General features: G+C 28.5%; 1 protein-coding gene across 2 annotated transcripts; it reads right to left on the reverse strand.

The window, feature by feature from the left end:
- Window positions 1-95: 95 nt before the first annotated feature.
- On the reverse strand, window positions 96-15783 carry LOC149878695 (bifunctional apoptosis regulator-like). 2 transcript variants are annotated; one of them, XM_090071567.1, is made up of 7 exons: window positions 15537-15783; window positions 12950-13130; window positions 7379-7535; window positions 6190-6341; window positions 5422-5583; window positions 5050-5243; window positions 96-503 (listed from the first exon to the last, which is right to left on the reverse strand). In XM_090071567.1, exons 1-7 carry the CDS (start codon window positions 15725-15727, stop codon window positions 233-235), a joined length of 1308 nt encoding a protein of 435 aa, XP_089927693.1. In that variant the 5' UTR covers window positions 15728-15783; the 3' UTR covers window positions 96-232. The 2 variants fall into 2 exon arrangements, 1 of the variants encoding a protein (XP_089927693.1); XR_016446876.1 differs by having other exon boundaries at window positions 194-503; window positions 5050-5248.
- Between the last annotated feature and the right edge of the window lie 800 nt (window positions 15784-16583).

The following is a 16583-nucleotide window of genomic DNA, read 5'->3' on the forward strand; positions in this document are numbered from 1 at the left end:
AATTAGCATTAAAAAAAAAAATCAGCATAAAAATAAAACAACTAAAACATGTAAAGTAATTTTAAAAAAAATCAATATAAAAGAACAAACCCTGTTTATATGTTTGAATTGTTATCATGTTATAAAGAAAATATAAATTAAATTTCAATAAATCATACCCAAAAATATATATAAATATATATAATATTATTACAATATTCTGAATCAATTTTTCCAAATAATTTGATTAATTTTAGTATTGTCTGGCATGCCACTGAAAGTTAAATCCCCATCGTTGTTCTCTTCCAGCATGATTGTGATCCTCCAGATCAATGTTTTGTGGTGCATTTCTTGTGCAGAATCTTTTCAGTAATCTATTAAATGCATCAAACGGACTGACATACAGCAACCAGTAGAATATACAATCTGCCACAAATACAGGTAAAAAATGCAGCAAAACCTTTATACAAAATGACGACATGACTACATATATGAAGTACTTGGTTGCATAGTAATGTGCTGACCTAAAATAAAAATAAGTCTTCTTAAACAGCTTAATTCAAAAGTTTCCACAGTTTGTTACTTATTGTGCATCTTATGATAAAAATAAACTTTATTTTGACTAATTCATCCATCAAAGTTGGTCTTTTTTTCGGTGATTTTGTTCTTTGTGATTTAATTCTTTCATGGCTTTTTTTTTCATGACTTTTTAAAATTATAAGCATTAAATTATAATAAATAAGCTAATGCTTATAATTTAAATTATAATAAATAAGCATTAATAATGCTTGTAAAACGCCTGGAATATTTAGTGCCCATGGCTTAAAACAGTTTAGTGATAAAATGGAAATGAAACCTTATTCAAGTATATCATACTTAGTTAACTAGATAAAATTTAATAAAAAAATGTAGTTGAATTTTACAAGACTTTTTTTGAAATTATTGTTAATAAACTGTTTTATTAAATATTATTTTTATACCAATCTTATAAAAATCCGAATGAATTGGTTTCTTTTGTTTCAACTGTCTTTTTGATGATGTTATTGTCTTAATATTCAAAGATTTTGTACTGGTCACACCGTGACATCACGGTGTGACTTAAACTATAAGCAACGCTTCTTTTTAATACACTTTTCTACTTACAAAATAAAAAGCTATTCAGATTAAATATACAAAATTCAAAATACAATTTTTTTGTAATATTATTTTGCAAAAACTGATATCTCTATGTGTTCAGTATACAACAATCTGATGAACCACCTGCTATTAGAAGCATTCATATTTCTGCATAAAAAGTTAACTTTCAGATGCACAAAAAAGCGCTTTGTTTTGAGGCTATTTTGTTAAAAGAACCAAGTTCAAATTACTATTAGTCATAGAGCTTAGTTTGAGAATTCTTTAATTCTGCAAATACTTTGCTTCAGCCAATCATAATACAAACACATATATAATACATATATATATATAAACACCATAACATGTGTGAATATATGTATGTGTATATATATTGAAAATACAGCAAAGGGTGACAACTTTGTTGGTACTTAAAGTTTCATATCGGTGTACTAGCAATCACCAGCCAAAATACATTATGAAAAAGTGTTACCAAAAAAAACATTAAAGAAAAAGAAAAAGCCTTTAAAAGCTCTTATTAATGGCTTCACATTAGTCTTTACTGTCAAATGATACAAGAATGTATTTATTCATATGCCTAAACTTACTCACCAATTCTTGTTTTTTGTTTAAAAAACTTGTGCCCCAAATGGCAATTTCAGTTTTTTCATTTAAGCATAGGGCACATCTTCTTGCAGTTGATTGGTAAGGTTAGCATTTCCTGATGATACTCCATTTAATTAATGGTTTTCTGTTGTTTTTTTTTTTTCGTTTTTTTTTATGCACCAAATTTCTTAGACAGTTCAGTGTTGTTTTTGTACCTTGCAATGTTCAATGATTTAATATTATTTGCATCAGAAGAAATAACAGCTTTTTATAGTGTTGATAGCAAAGTGGTAAAGGAAGAAAAGAGCTCTGGATTCTGTTTATATTGATGACAAAAGACTTATGGTTAAAACTTTACACAGAGATTAGAGTCTTACACAGGCCAGCAAAAAAAACAAACAAACAATTTCACAAATTCATAAATTATTCTAGTAAAAGAGTTTACCAGATTTTGTTACAAAACATTCAATAAATCTTTTTTATGCACTCAAACAAAGTCATGATTATCTTGTTAGTTATTGAGAAACATGGTCACAACAGCAAGGCTGCAGCAGTACAAAAAATATTATTTTATCAGTGTGTGTTGTTAATGATTGCGCTGAACGTGCAGTAAAATTAACATCTGAATTTCATATGTCCCTTAGGGACTGTTTATATGGATAGGACTGGTTCACTTTGGTGAGATAAATATTGTTATGCTTATATGGATTTTTAGCCCACTGAACTGAGATGAAATATTTGTTTACAATAAGCCAACAAACTGTAAAACATGAATTTATGTATTAACAACCTGTATATTGATCATAAAGTTGTAAAAAGTAAGAACTTGTTTATATAATGGCAAGGAAACCATTTTATAGCCTTTAATTTTATTAATTGCATGTAAACAAATATTCTTGGTTTAGTGGGCTAAATAAAATATCTTGGTTTAGTGGGCTAAAAAACCTCATATTGGAAATTGCATCTGAGCAATCTTGGAAAAAAAACTTCCAATTACATAAAACCTCCTTTTTTAAACTTGTCTCACTTCTTCAACTCTACATTTCTCCAAATTCTTATACAACAAATATAAGAGCAGTAACTGCAGACAAAAGAGTGGCTATTATGTTACATTATTTGAAAGACAGCGGTAAATTGAAAATGATAGCAAATACTTTTGAAATTGCAGTTTGTACTACTTTAGCAGTAATTTTCCTGAAGTTTGCAATGCTCTAGTAAAACTCTCTAGTAAACTTTCCACTTGAAATTAACTTTTTTTTCTCAAAAAAAATCTTGAGAAACACTTGGTCTTCACTAGTTAGCTCTTTGAATGCCAATAGTAAATTGGGAATGTCTGATCCTAAACTAATCAAATTCTCATCAACATTCTTAATAGCCATAGCTTTTCTGACATAAGAAAACTGTGCTTTTTTATCAGTATCAAAATCCAAATTTTTGAGCAACTCAAGTTGATATTGCATTATGCGCCGGTGCAGAATCTTGTTGAAAGGTCTGTGGTTGTTTGTAAATAATGTCACATTGTGAGGCTTAAGCTTTTCCAAAACATTAGTTTGATTTTTGCCAAAGATATGATTCCTTTTCACAAAAACAAAGCTTAGCGATCCCATTAAAAGCAGGTCCAAAGACAAAGAAGAATGAACCAGAGGAGAAGAATGAACCAGAGAATGAATCAGAGAAGAATGAATCAGAGAAGAAGAAGATCTGCTGCATCTCATGATGACAGAGTATGCATTCTATTATTCTGTTTTTAAAACAATTCCTCTAAGGTGAAGATTTTTTTGTCAGTAAACAAAATTCATCAGTAGGGATTGCCTATGTACCAGCACCATAACACTTTGAGTTTTGGCTTTTGTTGTTGCTTTATGCAACTATCTTGGTGTGTCCTTTGTATGCTTGGAGCATTAAATGTTTTAATATGCTTCAAGATACCTTCGTAATTATGCCAAGTCAAAAACTTTTAACATCTAATTTTCAATTTATCACAACATCTAAAATACAACCGAACAAATTTTTGATAAATAGAACAAATTTTTCAAAAATAAAAGTTCGACAATTAATGCAATCCCGAAGAAATATACTGGGAAACTATGGTCTGTTAATATAATTCAATGATGTTTTTTCAAGATTCTCGACCCTCAGAAAGCGCTCCTTCACGGTCCATCTTTTGTCAGCACCAAAGTATACAAAGCAGAGAACAAAGGTGATTTGCTCTGTGTGAGATACGTCCAGAGTCCCGTCCACAAGAATAGAATAGTAGATGGCCATGTTGGGTGAGAAAATCTTAAATATCTCAAAAATTAGAGCTGACAGAAGTAAACTGATCGTGTTATTATAATCTGCGTCAAAAATTAAGTGTACCACAACAAGATTCTCTGTTTCCAATCAATTAGGACCTTCACCACCCTGATGGCTTGTGGTACCTTTAAAATATGTGGATGACTTGTGGTACTTTTAAAATATGTGGATGGCTTGTGGTACTTTTAAAATATGTGGATGGCTTGTGGTACTTTTAAAATATGTGGATGGCTTGTGGTACTTTTAAAATATGTGGATGGCTTGTGGTACTTTTAAAATATGTGGATGGCTGGATTTTGGACAGTCAACTTTTTCACTAGTATCCTCTGACAACTTCACAGTTTTTAAACTAAAACAACACAACTTTCAAATGAGTCCTCTTCTATGACTGCAAACAACTGATGCTAAAAACTATTTATGTGGAAATGAAATGTCAAATAACCACCAAGCAAAGTGAATATATTTAATGGTTCACTCACAGTGAATACTTTTAGTCGTGTACCAAAACACTTGAGACTACTAGGAATATGAAGTGTTTTAAAAGAAATTGTTAACACATTTTTTAACAGATTGTAATGCCTTTTCTTTTTATTCTAAGAATTCAGACAACAATGTCAACAGTTGAAGATTTGAATTAAATTTTCATCTAAGATATAAAAAAAAAAAAAAAACTATTGAAGACATAAAAAACTATTTAAAACAAAAAATCTGTGAATATTAAAAATTTTGTGTTTTTTTTCCTGATTTTTAATAAAAGACAGATTGAATAAAAGTTTTACTTTTAAGTAGGACTGTTTACTATCACTGATTGATTTTTAACTTTATAAACTTATTATGACTCATATGGTAACAACTGGTTACTGTAACAACCAATATATCAACAAGTGGTATAGCAATACCAATACCAAACATGTTTCTAACAAAATGAAAAACTAAGAAATCTCCATTTTACAAATGTTCTATAAATTTAACTCTAAACATTATAATAAATAAAATGAACACAAAATTACCAAAATTGCTTACAGAAACAATTATTCATTAATAATAACTTCTAACCTTCGATGGATCAATAAAAGTCTCATGTTTGATAACTCTGTTATTGTCATAAGAATAGCATGTAAAATTACCACACGAGAAGTCCAATAGTTTATATCTAAGTAGTGTGAAGCAAATCGACCCACCAAGTAATATGGGAAAAAAAACATTAGTGGCAAGAACTCAAGCCAATTGCCCAAAGTTGGAGAATTTTGCTATACTTAATAAAAAAATTTAATAAAGAAAGCATTTAATAAATCAGACTTAAGATAAGTAAATCCTTTTTATTTTAATGTAATTTTAAAGAGCTGTTTAAAATACAAAGAAATAAAAAAAAAAAGAAAAGGGGAATATGCAGTGAAGCCTTTAACATTTTTAAATATTACAACATACCATCTGAGTACAACTAATATCAGTTGATTTAAACCTAACTGAACAAAAAAACATTGGCAAGAAGGCATCTCTGTAATTGAACAAGTATAGATAGATAAGAGTGGAACGCGGAAACTCACGTAAACCAAACATTATGAAAATTGACATTCCATTACTCCGTTCCTGAATAATAATATAGTGTGTAATATATATAGTCATTTTTAATATATATGAACATAGGAGGAAAAACTAAAAAAAAATAAAAGTAAAAAGTTTTTTAACCATTTTTTATCATTGCAATTAAAAATTAAAAACAATTCTTTTACACTTTGCTAAAGAAAAAATTAAAATTTGTTCTTAAAAAATTTAATACCTTTTTATGAGAGTACTTTTTATTTTTACTTATCATATTATCTATTTTATTTTTACTTATCATATTCCTCATTTTATCATATATACCTGGCTGCACAATACTGTATATGCCAGTGAATAATACCATAAATATGGTGTATAATAGGTAAGTACGGTGTATAATAACATATATAAAGTGAATAATACATACATACTGGTATATTTGGTACTTTACTTTTTTTTTTTTTAAAAAAAACATTTTTTAATACTTAACATAAAAAAGATGAAACAAACATTTTTTTCAGTTTTCTTGCCATGCAACTTTTACCCTTTCAATTTTAAAAATATATTTTTCTTGGGTTCAGTTGTTGCTGTTGCTGCTGTGAGTAAAATACATCTTATTAATTAAAAAAAATATATGTGTGTATATTGTTAAACCTTGAACTCCCATAACCCTGTTTGTTGATTCTGCATTTCTTTCTTTAACTCTTCGATGGCTGCCAAAGTTGTTCTTCTATGAACTGGAATTGTCATTTTAAAATCTTTTAAATCATTCTCTGTAAGCTTCATCAACAAACTGCCATCAATACCTTAAGAAAATATACTATATTCATCAGCCTATTAGATAGAATCCAGCAGTAATCTTGTTTACTAAAATTTCAATTGCACCAAGACAGCCATCAATACCGCCATCTACAAATTGAAAATCTACAATAATTTATGAAATAATAAGTCTGAAAATTTGATAACAGCATCTTAAGCTCCATATTTAATCTATTTAAAGGTTTAAATTCAAAGAAATTACATCAACTGCATTAAAATGCATTAAAGCTTATCTTAAAAATGCTTTTTACCTTAAATTTTTAAAAAAGATTTAAGGAAAAAAAAATCAAAAAATGTTCTTTAGTTTTCAGTAATAATATTCAAATATATGATTATTAAAATAAATTTTCCGAATGAAGAATTAAAGCATATTAAGCATTACTATTGATAATTGACCAGCATGTTTTTATATTTAGGGGTCAGTAAAAGGGGGTTCAAATACCCCAATTTTCTTTTTAAAAATGATTCCATTTTTAGGGGCAATTCAACATGACAAATCAGATGGAGATACTGTTTTGATGAACTTGCTATTAGCTATTTCTGGATCTAACATACACTGAGAGATCAGTACAAATATTAAAAAAGTATCATATGGAGTAGAGTAAGTAATGGGGTTTACATTAGGTGACATTGCTATAGGTAGTCAGCACAAACAGTTTTGTTCATTTATCTCAAAATGATTTCTCACTTGTTTCACCCCCTTCTGAAATGGTCAATTACATACGTAGCTCTAGTCAACTAAAAGCTTCACTGACAAGGAAAAAAACATAAGTAATTGTTGTGCAATATTTTCTTGGAGTTGAGTTTGTAATTCCAGTAAAAGCAGCTTAAATTGATTTAGTTATTCAGTTTTTTGTTTTATTTGCAATTCCAGTTGCAGAAAAAGATTTTTGTTATGAAAAGTTGATATATTATACATAACTATACATATAATTATTTTATCATATTTATATAATTATTTTATCATATTTTTATAATTTATAATCGATTTGAATAATTATAAATCTGTCTACTATTTACCAACCTGCTTCAATAAGTTCTTTATCGAAAGAGCCTTTAGCCCAAGGACCCAACTCACCAAACCAATACCCAACATCTTCTGGTGACCATTCATGTATAGATTTTGACATAAGATCATTTCTTGACATTCCTTTGAACGACCGAAATCCAACAGCAATTATCTTTAAACATAGACAATTTTGATAAAGAATTATAAATATATAAGCAAACTTATGCCAACAGAATTGCCATAGTTAAACACCAGCATAAAACTAAGTAGTGTCATAGTGTATACCAATAAAGTGCACTGGCAGCCATTTTACCCCAAGCAGAATATGATGAAAACTTTGTTACTATCATCATTCACAAAATTTAAACATATCATTATACCATACATAATTCATGATCATCAGCTTTGGTCAGAAAAACAAATTAGAGCATCAATTAAACAAAAAGGAAAAAAAAAGAAATTGCTTATCAGAATTATTCAAGAAATTATTGTTATACAAAATGGTATACCAAGGTTTACTTCACTACTTGAAGATTTTATGAGCGAGATCCTTTTTTGGGAAAAAAATTTTATCACTGTAACCTTTTTCTTATTAGTTAAGGTGCAGTGTTTTTGTTTCTTCAGATTTACATGAACATTATGAAATTTGGTACTTAGTAATATTATTGGTGACAAGGTATCCTAGCGACACAAAAAACATCTAAACAAAAAACCTAAAAAAATTTGAAAAAAAAAACCTAAAAAAAAGTGGGAAACTCAAAATATTTTGTAAATTTGTATATTTATTCTAAATTATTTTAAGCTGCATTTAGAATAGTTAAAAAATAATAATAATTAAAAAAATAAAAAATAGAAATTAATAAGTTAAAAATAGTAATTAATGGATTTAATTGAGCTCTAAAGAACTAAAAAAATGTAATTTTATGTTTAATTTATGTAATTTTATGTTATTTATGTAATTTTATGTTTATGTTGGTTTAAAGAATGCCAGCTCTTAAACAGTAAGATAAAGATATCAAATCAGAAAAGTCAAGAAAAAGTCTGTGGAAAAGAATTTTGCGAAAGTGTTGAAGTCAACACTTTCAAAATTTTGTTGGAAAACATCACATCCTTCTTTGGAATATTTAAAAACAAGCTCTCTGCTGTCAAAAATGTTTACAAAGTTTTCGCTCAAGTATGATTAATATAGGAACATTAGTTTGATTAATATAGGAACGTTAGAAAATTTAGCCTTCTTAAATGTCTTATTCTTAGAACATAAAAGACCATTTAATGCTTATCTTGGAATTGGTATTGAAGTGAATTTAATTTGTAAAATAGTTTAACTTTATGCCAAAAAAGATGTATGCCCTTTTCATCAACAATAACCCAAGCCTAGAAAACTAAAAATACATCTCCAATACTAAATAATTTGGCATAAAGAATAGCAGTTAGTAGAACACAAAAATCGAGCTTTATAATAAATTTAAAGAAGTTTATGAGATTTGTAAAATCAGTTTAAGTTATCGTTCGGTCCAACTTAAAGTAGTTTAAATAACTAACATTGTTGAGAATTATTTGGAAGAACTTGGTGAATCAAAGAAGTATTTAAATGTGGAGTATGAAGAGTTAAGCTGTCTTGCCACTTTGAAAGCTAAAAAACTTTTTTAAAAAAATGTTCATGATTAGAAGGTTATGATTAATAGAAAGGTTATGGTTAATAGAAAGAAGATTAAATCAAACTTTACTGCATTAAACCGAATTTTAGCTTACACCACTACTGTATTAAACGATTTCTAGTAGATTGATCTGATCATTTGGCCTGTTCTTTTTGATCTTTTGCATATTTTTGGACCAGAGGCTTCCTTCACAGATTCTCATTTTTGCATTCACAACACTAATAATAACATTATATAATATTATAAAATTTTCTGCTCTATCTAAAATTTTTAAGTATTATATTAAAAAGTTTGTTTGTGTCTAAGCAAAGTTTAAAATTCTCATCCAAGTAAAAAAAATTTTTTTTTAAAAAAAATTGATTTCAAACTCTCAAAACTAAAATGATATCTTATTAAACTAAAAAGACAGTTTCATTGGAAATTTTATGGCGATCAAGATTCTCTTTTCAAAATTGAATTTTTTAGTTTTAATTTAACCAAATGCAAGTTATTATCTTTTGATTAAGGGACTGGCAAGCCATGAGATCTCATTAACATACCTACTCTAACTGGGAAACCTGGTATGAAATTATATTCTTTTTAAAAATATAATTTTCTCTAAATGCGAAATTTATTTGGACGCTATCAGTTTATAAAGAACTATGTTAAGTATATTACTGCTTCCATTAGTTTCTCAAAATTGATGCCTCCACTCATCATAGGGTTAAATTTAAAGTTGGAACAGCAAACAGATTGTATTGTGCTGCAGTTTTAATCAGTTTATAGATTTGTTTTAAAACAGCGAATATATTAGGTCAATAGCCACACTTAGTGACCTACTACTAGTAACTAGAAATATGTGTATATTGACAGAGATATTTTTATTACAGCTATTAACGAAAGTTTAAACGATTGCAGAATTTTTATCAAGTATGTTTTGTTTAATAAAAAAAACTGTAAATTATATCAAATTATTTATTTTATTTGTTTAAGAAAAAGTAATTAGCTTTAAAATGAATATAAATATGCTAATATAATAATTAACAAATTTATCAAGTTTACAAACTTAGTATAAATAATCATTTTTAGAATTTTCTTCTACAATTTAAATGAGGATTGATAAGAATGAAAAAGAGGATTGATAAGCATGAAAATGAGGATTGATAAGCATGAAAATTTTACAGAAATTTAAAAGAGATTTCAGAGCATCTACAAAAAGAATTCATAAAGATAAGTTACTCCTGATCCTTATTAAACTAAATTTGAATGCACAAAAACCTTTTTTCTAAAAGCATTTCTCCACTCCATGAAAACTAACAGAACTGCAACTTTTGGATCAAAAGATAGCATATTAGATAAAAAGATTTAACGAAGTATTGTGCAAAAGCAATTGGCACAGAGAAGAGCTGTTAAAGAGAAGCAAAGAGCAAATGAAGGAGAAGAAACAGCAACTTGAATCCTATTAGATACAGATATTAGCGATGGAGGTGAATGTGACATGAATTTTGAAACTCTGAAGACAAGTAAAAGATGCCATCACTGTTCCTCACACACTGGGACATCTGTATTTATTCCTTATGATATATTGAAACATCCCAGACTTGCTGCTTTAGCAACACGCTTGAATATGTCTGCAGCTCAACAAGTAACTGATAAGAACGTGTCTAAAGAACGGCTTTGTGTAGTGGTTGGAAATGCAGAAAATTTGAAGCTACTTGGCGTTCCAATATATCCATCTGGCAAAGAAAGCTCAGGCAACAAAATAGATAATCTAACACTTGATCTGATAAATTCCTGGCATTGTACAGAGTCAATTGTCAACATGACATTTGACACAACCACCTCAAACACAGGCCACGTTTCTGCAGCATGTGTGACAATCCAACAAAGACTTGGTAAAGTCTTGCTATGGTCTGGCTGTCGCCATCTTATTGGGGAAGTTGTGCTTTCACATGTATTTGAAGATCTTAAAATTGAGACTTCTAGATCACCTGATGTAGTTCTTTTTTCAAAATTCCCAAAGAATTTTAGTCTTATAGGCAAAACGTTTAAGAAATCTTCTCTAACACACTTTGACTTGATGAAGTCTTACAGTCAAGAAGCCAAAACTTTTCTTTCCTTATGCAGCTCTGAAGTCCTGAGGGCTACTCAAGCTGAGCTTAAAATGAGACGCGATGATTACAAGGAGTTTATTTATCTATGCACACTCTTCTTAGATACAGAGGATACAGAAGACAGTGTTATCACCTTTAACAGACCAGGTGCATTACACAAGGCAAGATGGATGGCCAAACTAATCTATTCTATCAAAATATGCCTGTTGCAATGGCATATTAACAATTTTCCTCAAGGGAGTATTACAACCACCCACCAAGTGCAAAAAATATATGATTTTGTTGTATTTATGACACATGTCTACAGCACATGGTGGATGACGTACTCATCAGCTGCAGATGCTCCTTGGAACGAACTTCAGCTCTTTTGCAAACTTTTGCAATATGAAGAAGTAAATGCTAATATGGTAAAAAGTGCCATATGTGCATTTCAGCCCCATTTGTGGTATCTAACTGCAGAAATGGTGCCTCTGGCTCTATTTAGCTATATATTTAGCCAACCAGTTGCTTGAAATTCAACCAGCCGCATCTGTTACATCCCCAAGAGGACAATATGGGACAGGTTTTGCAAAGCCACAGTTCCCTTCTAAAAAATATATCACATTATCAATTAAACTGGCAGATTTTGTTCTATTAGATTCATGGTTTAAATTTTATGCACTAAAACTGCAGCCAAGCTTCTTAAATGAAGACATTTCTTGCTGCCTGAATCTGGAGCATATCAAGCTTCAATCACTAATATTCAAGCAATAAATATCATTAATGACTGTGCAGAAAGAGGGATTAAGCTTAGCAGCGACATTTAAATAGCTGCCAAGAATGAAGCAGTGTACCAAAACAAATTGCAAGTGATCGAAAAGGATTGTCAAAGGCAACCAGATTTAAGAAAATCAAGCTAAAGTTTATATAAGCAACTAACTATGCACTGTAAACTATTACTACTGTATTTTTAACTTTACTGACAATAAGTAAGCACTAAATAACTTAATAAAAATTAATAATAAGTTTTCCAGCTGTTTTTCTTGTTATAACTGTCGCGTAATACATTATTCGTTATGTTAATCTATATACAAAACTTTGCATCAACGGAGGATCCCTTAAAAATTGACTTCGAAAATTGAAATTTCACACAAAAGCTTAAAACAATAATTGGAAAAAAATTAACTTAGGTACAGTCAAAACTTTTAATGTTTACAAAAACATGGGGTATTTGATCCACCCTAGTATGTATGTATGTATGTATGTATGTATGTATGTATGTATGTATGTATGTATGTATGTATGTATGTATGTATGTATGTATGTATGTATGTATGTATGTATGTATGTATGTATGTATGTATGTATGTATGTATGTATGTATGTATCTATATATGTATGTATGTATGTATTCATGTTGGGGTCAACCAATATCTTTCGAATGTTAATTTCTATATTTTATAAATGTAAATTGTAATGACACCCAAAATGCTAAAACTCTTCCACACTACAGCACCATTCTACACAACAAGTTGTGGGTTCCTCATACTAATAAATACTCTGGTACTAAATTTCATGCTTATTGTTCATGTAAATCTAAAGAAATATAGAAAACATTACATCTAATCCCTTAAATTTCATACTTATTGTTCATGTAAATCTAAAGAAATACAAAAAACATTACATCTAACCCCTTAAAAAGTATTACACTGCTAAAAATTATTTTCCATCTCTGAACATCATTTTTGATGATTGCATGTTGATTTTATATAAAAATAAAACATGTATAATCTGTATTTTATATCAACAGCTACTTTCACCCAACATTTTTAAAAAAAAACTATAAAAAGTCTCACCACAAGAACTGCAACAATCACTGCAGCAAATAAATAACCATGGCGCCATATACCAACTCTTTGATTCCTCTCATTTTTTAAATGCTCAAATTTAGCAATAGTATCACGATAATGCTGACTGTTAACTAATGTAGCTTTGCGTTGTTCGACTGCATCGTGAAACAAGTTATTCACTGTATTTCTAAATTTCATTTTATAACTAAATTTAAATCAGAACTCAGGTATTTTGTAAACAGCACATACCAGACTATTAAATAAAGAAAAATTTCTATAAACAACTTTATACAGTTGAAAAAGTCATGTCTATCTAGGACAGATACTGCGAAGATAGACATGACTTGTTATTTTTTAATACAAGTAAAAAATAACAGGATCCACAATATACTATAAAGCATATATAATTGACATCATATTATAGATATATTAGACTATTAGACTAATAAAGAACACAATAGGGTTTCTCTAAAAACAAATTTTTCTGATCTTTTATTACATTATAACAGTTGTAGAAAAGTAATAAAAATTATAGCTAAGAAAAAAATTTTTAAAGAGTTGCTCAACTTATAGGTATAGTTAGTCATTATTTTAGTTAGTTATTATTAACTTATAGTCATATTTATTAATTTGTGCTGTGGCAACTAAGAGATAGGTATATATATATATATATATATATATATATATATATATATATATATATATATATATATATATATATATATATATATATATATATATAAAAACACAAAATACACTAAGGACCTAGGAGAATTGATTATTTAGCATATTGCCTTTATTTACAAGATACAGATGTTCATTATTACAATTGTTTCTTATAGATACATATAATAATTAACCATTAGTCATATTAAGTCTGCATAAAATCAGTTTTAGCAGCATTAAATTGCTTAGTCAATTTAGTGTCCAAATTTTTCAAGGTCATCACTGCAGCTTGGCATTTATTGTAAACTTATTTGGTGCTAAAAATTTGTTACTGTTGTTCTTGACAACTTAAATCAAACTTTTCTTCATTTCAGAACTCAAACTTACTTTGAACCCTTGGATCAAGGCAACCTTACATGAGTTCATGGGGTGTGGTTACCATCAAACACTTTTATTCTGTAGCAACACCATCACCAAAAAAGGCAAATGCAATAAGAACCTCAGAGAGGTACCAAACATGACATTTGAATGTTGCAGTAGCAACGTTGGCAATTTCATTGTGTGGATGATCTGATAATGCACAGAGAAGTACAAGATTATGATGTGGTGCACAACAAAAATGGTACATTATTAGAAATAATGTCCATTTTTTAGTGCAATTTATGTACAAAACAAATCTACCTACTATATATTATCCAAAATTTCACTTAGATAATTTATGATATTTGGCTCATTCAAAATTCATTAAAAAATTGATTTAAAATAATGGGTGGTTACTAAAATTCTAACTGACTTTTAAATGCTACAAGCTAAATTATTTTTTTATGCTTACATCCATTTTAAAGCTGATTTAGTTATATATAAGTTATTTTACTTGTTTTAAGATAATTTTTTAGATAGACCACAGTGACTGGGGAAAATTTAGAACCACTCATTCACATTAAATATTTCAAAAAGCATTAGTTCAAACCCAAGGTGCTCATCTGGCTTGCCGCTTCTGACAAAGTTATTTACAAGCCATTTTTTGAGAATTGTATCAAGAGGAGATTAGTGCTGTTTATCAACGCTCAACATACCATTGGCAATTACGTATTTTGGCCAGACCTGGTATCATTGCATTATGCCAAAACCGTGATCAACTGCTATGAGGCCCATGACATCAATTTTGTCAAAAAAGTTGACAATCCGCCAGCTGTGCCAGAGTGTTGTCCAATCAAAGACTTTTGGGCTATTTTGAAATGCAAAGTGTATGAGGGTAACTGGCAAGCAAAAGGTGTAAAGCAACTACAAACTAAAATAAGGCTTTGTCTGAAAAAAATTGACCTCAACTTTGTATTTTCACTTTTTGGGTCAACTTGTCTTAGAGTTGGCTGAATCCGAAGAAATGGACAGGTTGAAAAAAATTAAATTAAAGTAAATAAAGGACTAAAAATTATTTAATAATACTTTTATTTAATCTCTAGCTTAAAAACTAGGGGAGTAATTGCCCTTGAAAGTCATCCAGAACTTTAGTAACCACCCGTTATAAACTGCAAAAATGTCAACACTAAACAAACATGGCAGCAAGTTACATGATCAAAGAATTCCAACATGAATTTGTGTTATAGGTAAGCAGGAGAAAAATATTTTTGGGAAATGATTAAGAAAAAAAAAATTTTTTTGTGAAATGAGTAATAAAAGAGTTTCATACTCTTAAACATTCAAGTAACATTCATAGATGAAATCACCCAAACAGACATTCCATTTTGTTTAAAAAAAGCACTAAGGTAAATAAGGCTGTGAAGATGGATAGCTTAGAACTTTTATAAACCACTATTGTTTTAGACCAACATATGAAAAAAGTGAATAAATCAGCAACAGAAAAAAATGACAAAATATACAATTAAAATAAAAATATACAATTAGTAATAAACTATTTTAAAAATACCTTAAGGTAACATTTACTTTAGGAAGACCTTCCCAAACTTCTCTACATTCTGGACAGTTAGACTTTCTTGATGTTACCCACCATTGAGCAAGACAAAATCTGCAACAACTATGACCACATGTTAGTGTTGTAGGCTCCAAAAGTACTTCAAAGCAAATATTACATTTAAAATCTTCTTCTGAAAGATTCATTTGAAAATTAACTATACCTAGAAACAAAATTAGTTAAAAACTAATATTTTTAAAAAAAAAAATTTTAACAATTATGTTTTTATTGAAAAAATGAAATTATTTTATCATGTGCATTATTGTGTGTGAAATATGTACAAGTGTATTATATGAACAAGTGTATGTATTAGTGAAATATATACAACTGAAATATTAAATTTAATGAAGCAACTAAAAAAAAACTTTTACATTATAAAAAAAAAAAAAAAAAAAAAAAGGTAAAAAAATGAAAATGAAAAAAAAAAAAAAGATAAAATAAAAGATATTTTAAACAAAGTATTTAACCAAAAGTATTTAAAGTAAATTATCTTCAATTTTAAAATACTTTAATATTATTTACATTAAACTTTTATTAACTAAAAGTAAACAGCTTTTTAGAAAATTAAAATTTAGATAAATGTAGAGAAAACTTTAAACTTATCCAATTGGCTGGGCTGTTTTGAGGTTTAGGATAATTGGGCATTTATAATATTTTATTTTATTTTATTTTTTTTAATCACAGCATCACACAAAAATCTTCTGAGACTCTTGGTAAATTAAAAACTTTAAAAGATTTATTGAACTTTTTCATCAAAAACTTCAGAATTTTTGGGTGGAAACCAAAATTTTTTGGCTTTGAGTGGGAACCTTTCTTTGACATAAAAGCTTTAAAAGATTACTAAATAAGTGAGAATTTAGACCACAATCAACATCAAACCAACAATTGTAAAAACAAACAAAATTTGTCTTTGTACTTAAGAAACTTTTATTGTCTACTTTAATACATATTGTAGCCATTTAATGTCTTTATTGTGATAAATTGTAAACTATCTTTATCTCT

Source organism: Hydra viridissima, unplaced genomic scaffold (genome assembly GCF_058129835.1).
Source record: "Hydra viridissima isolate aposymbiotic clone 2 unplaced genomic scaffold, HvirCarnegie_v1 scaffold_14, whole genome shotgun sequence".
NCBI classification, from domain to species: Eukaryota; Metazoa; Cnidaria; class Hydrozoa; order Anthoathecata; family Hydridae; genus Hydra; species Hydra viridissima.

Bases quoted from the DNA above. Each gene is read 5' to 3' on its own strand.
- LOC149878695 (XM_090071567.1), bottom strand. From the start codon at position 15,727: ATGAATCTTTCAGAAGAAGATTTTAAATGTAATATTTGCTTTGAAGTA. The intron at 6,342-7,378 runs GTTGGTAAATAG...TATTTTCTTAAG, and splicing joins TAAAGAACTTATTGAAGCAG to GTATTGATGGCAGTTTGTTG. The intron at 5,244-5,421 runs GTATGTTGTAAT...TATTAAGTATAG, and splicing joins ATATTAGTTGTACTCAGATG to CAAAATTCTCCAACTTTGGG.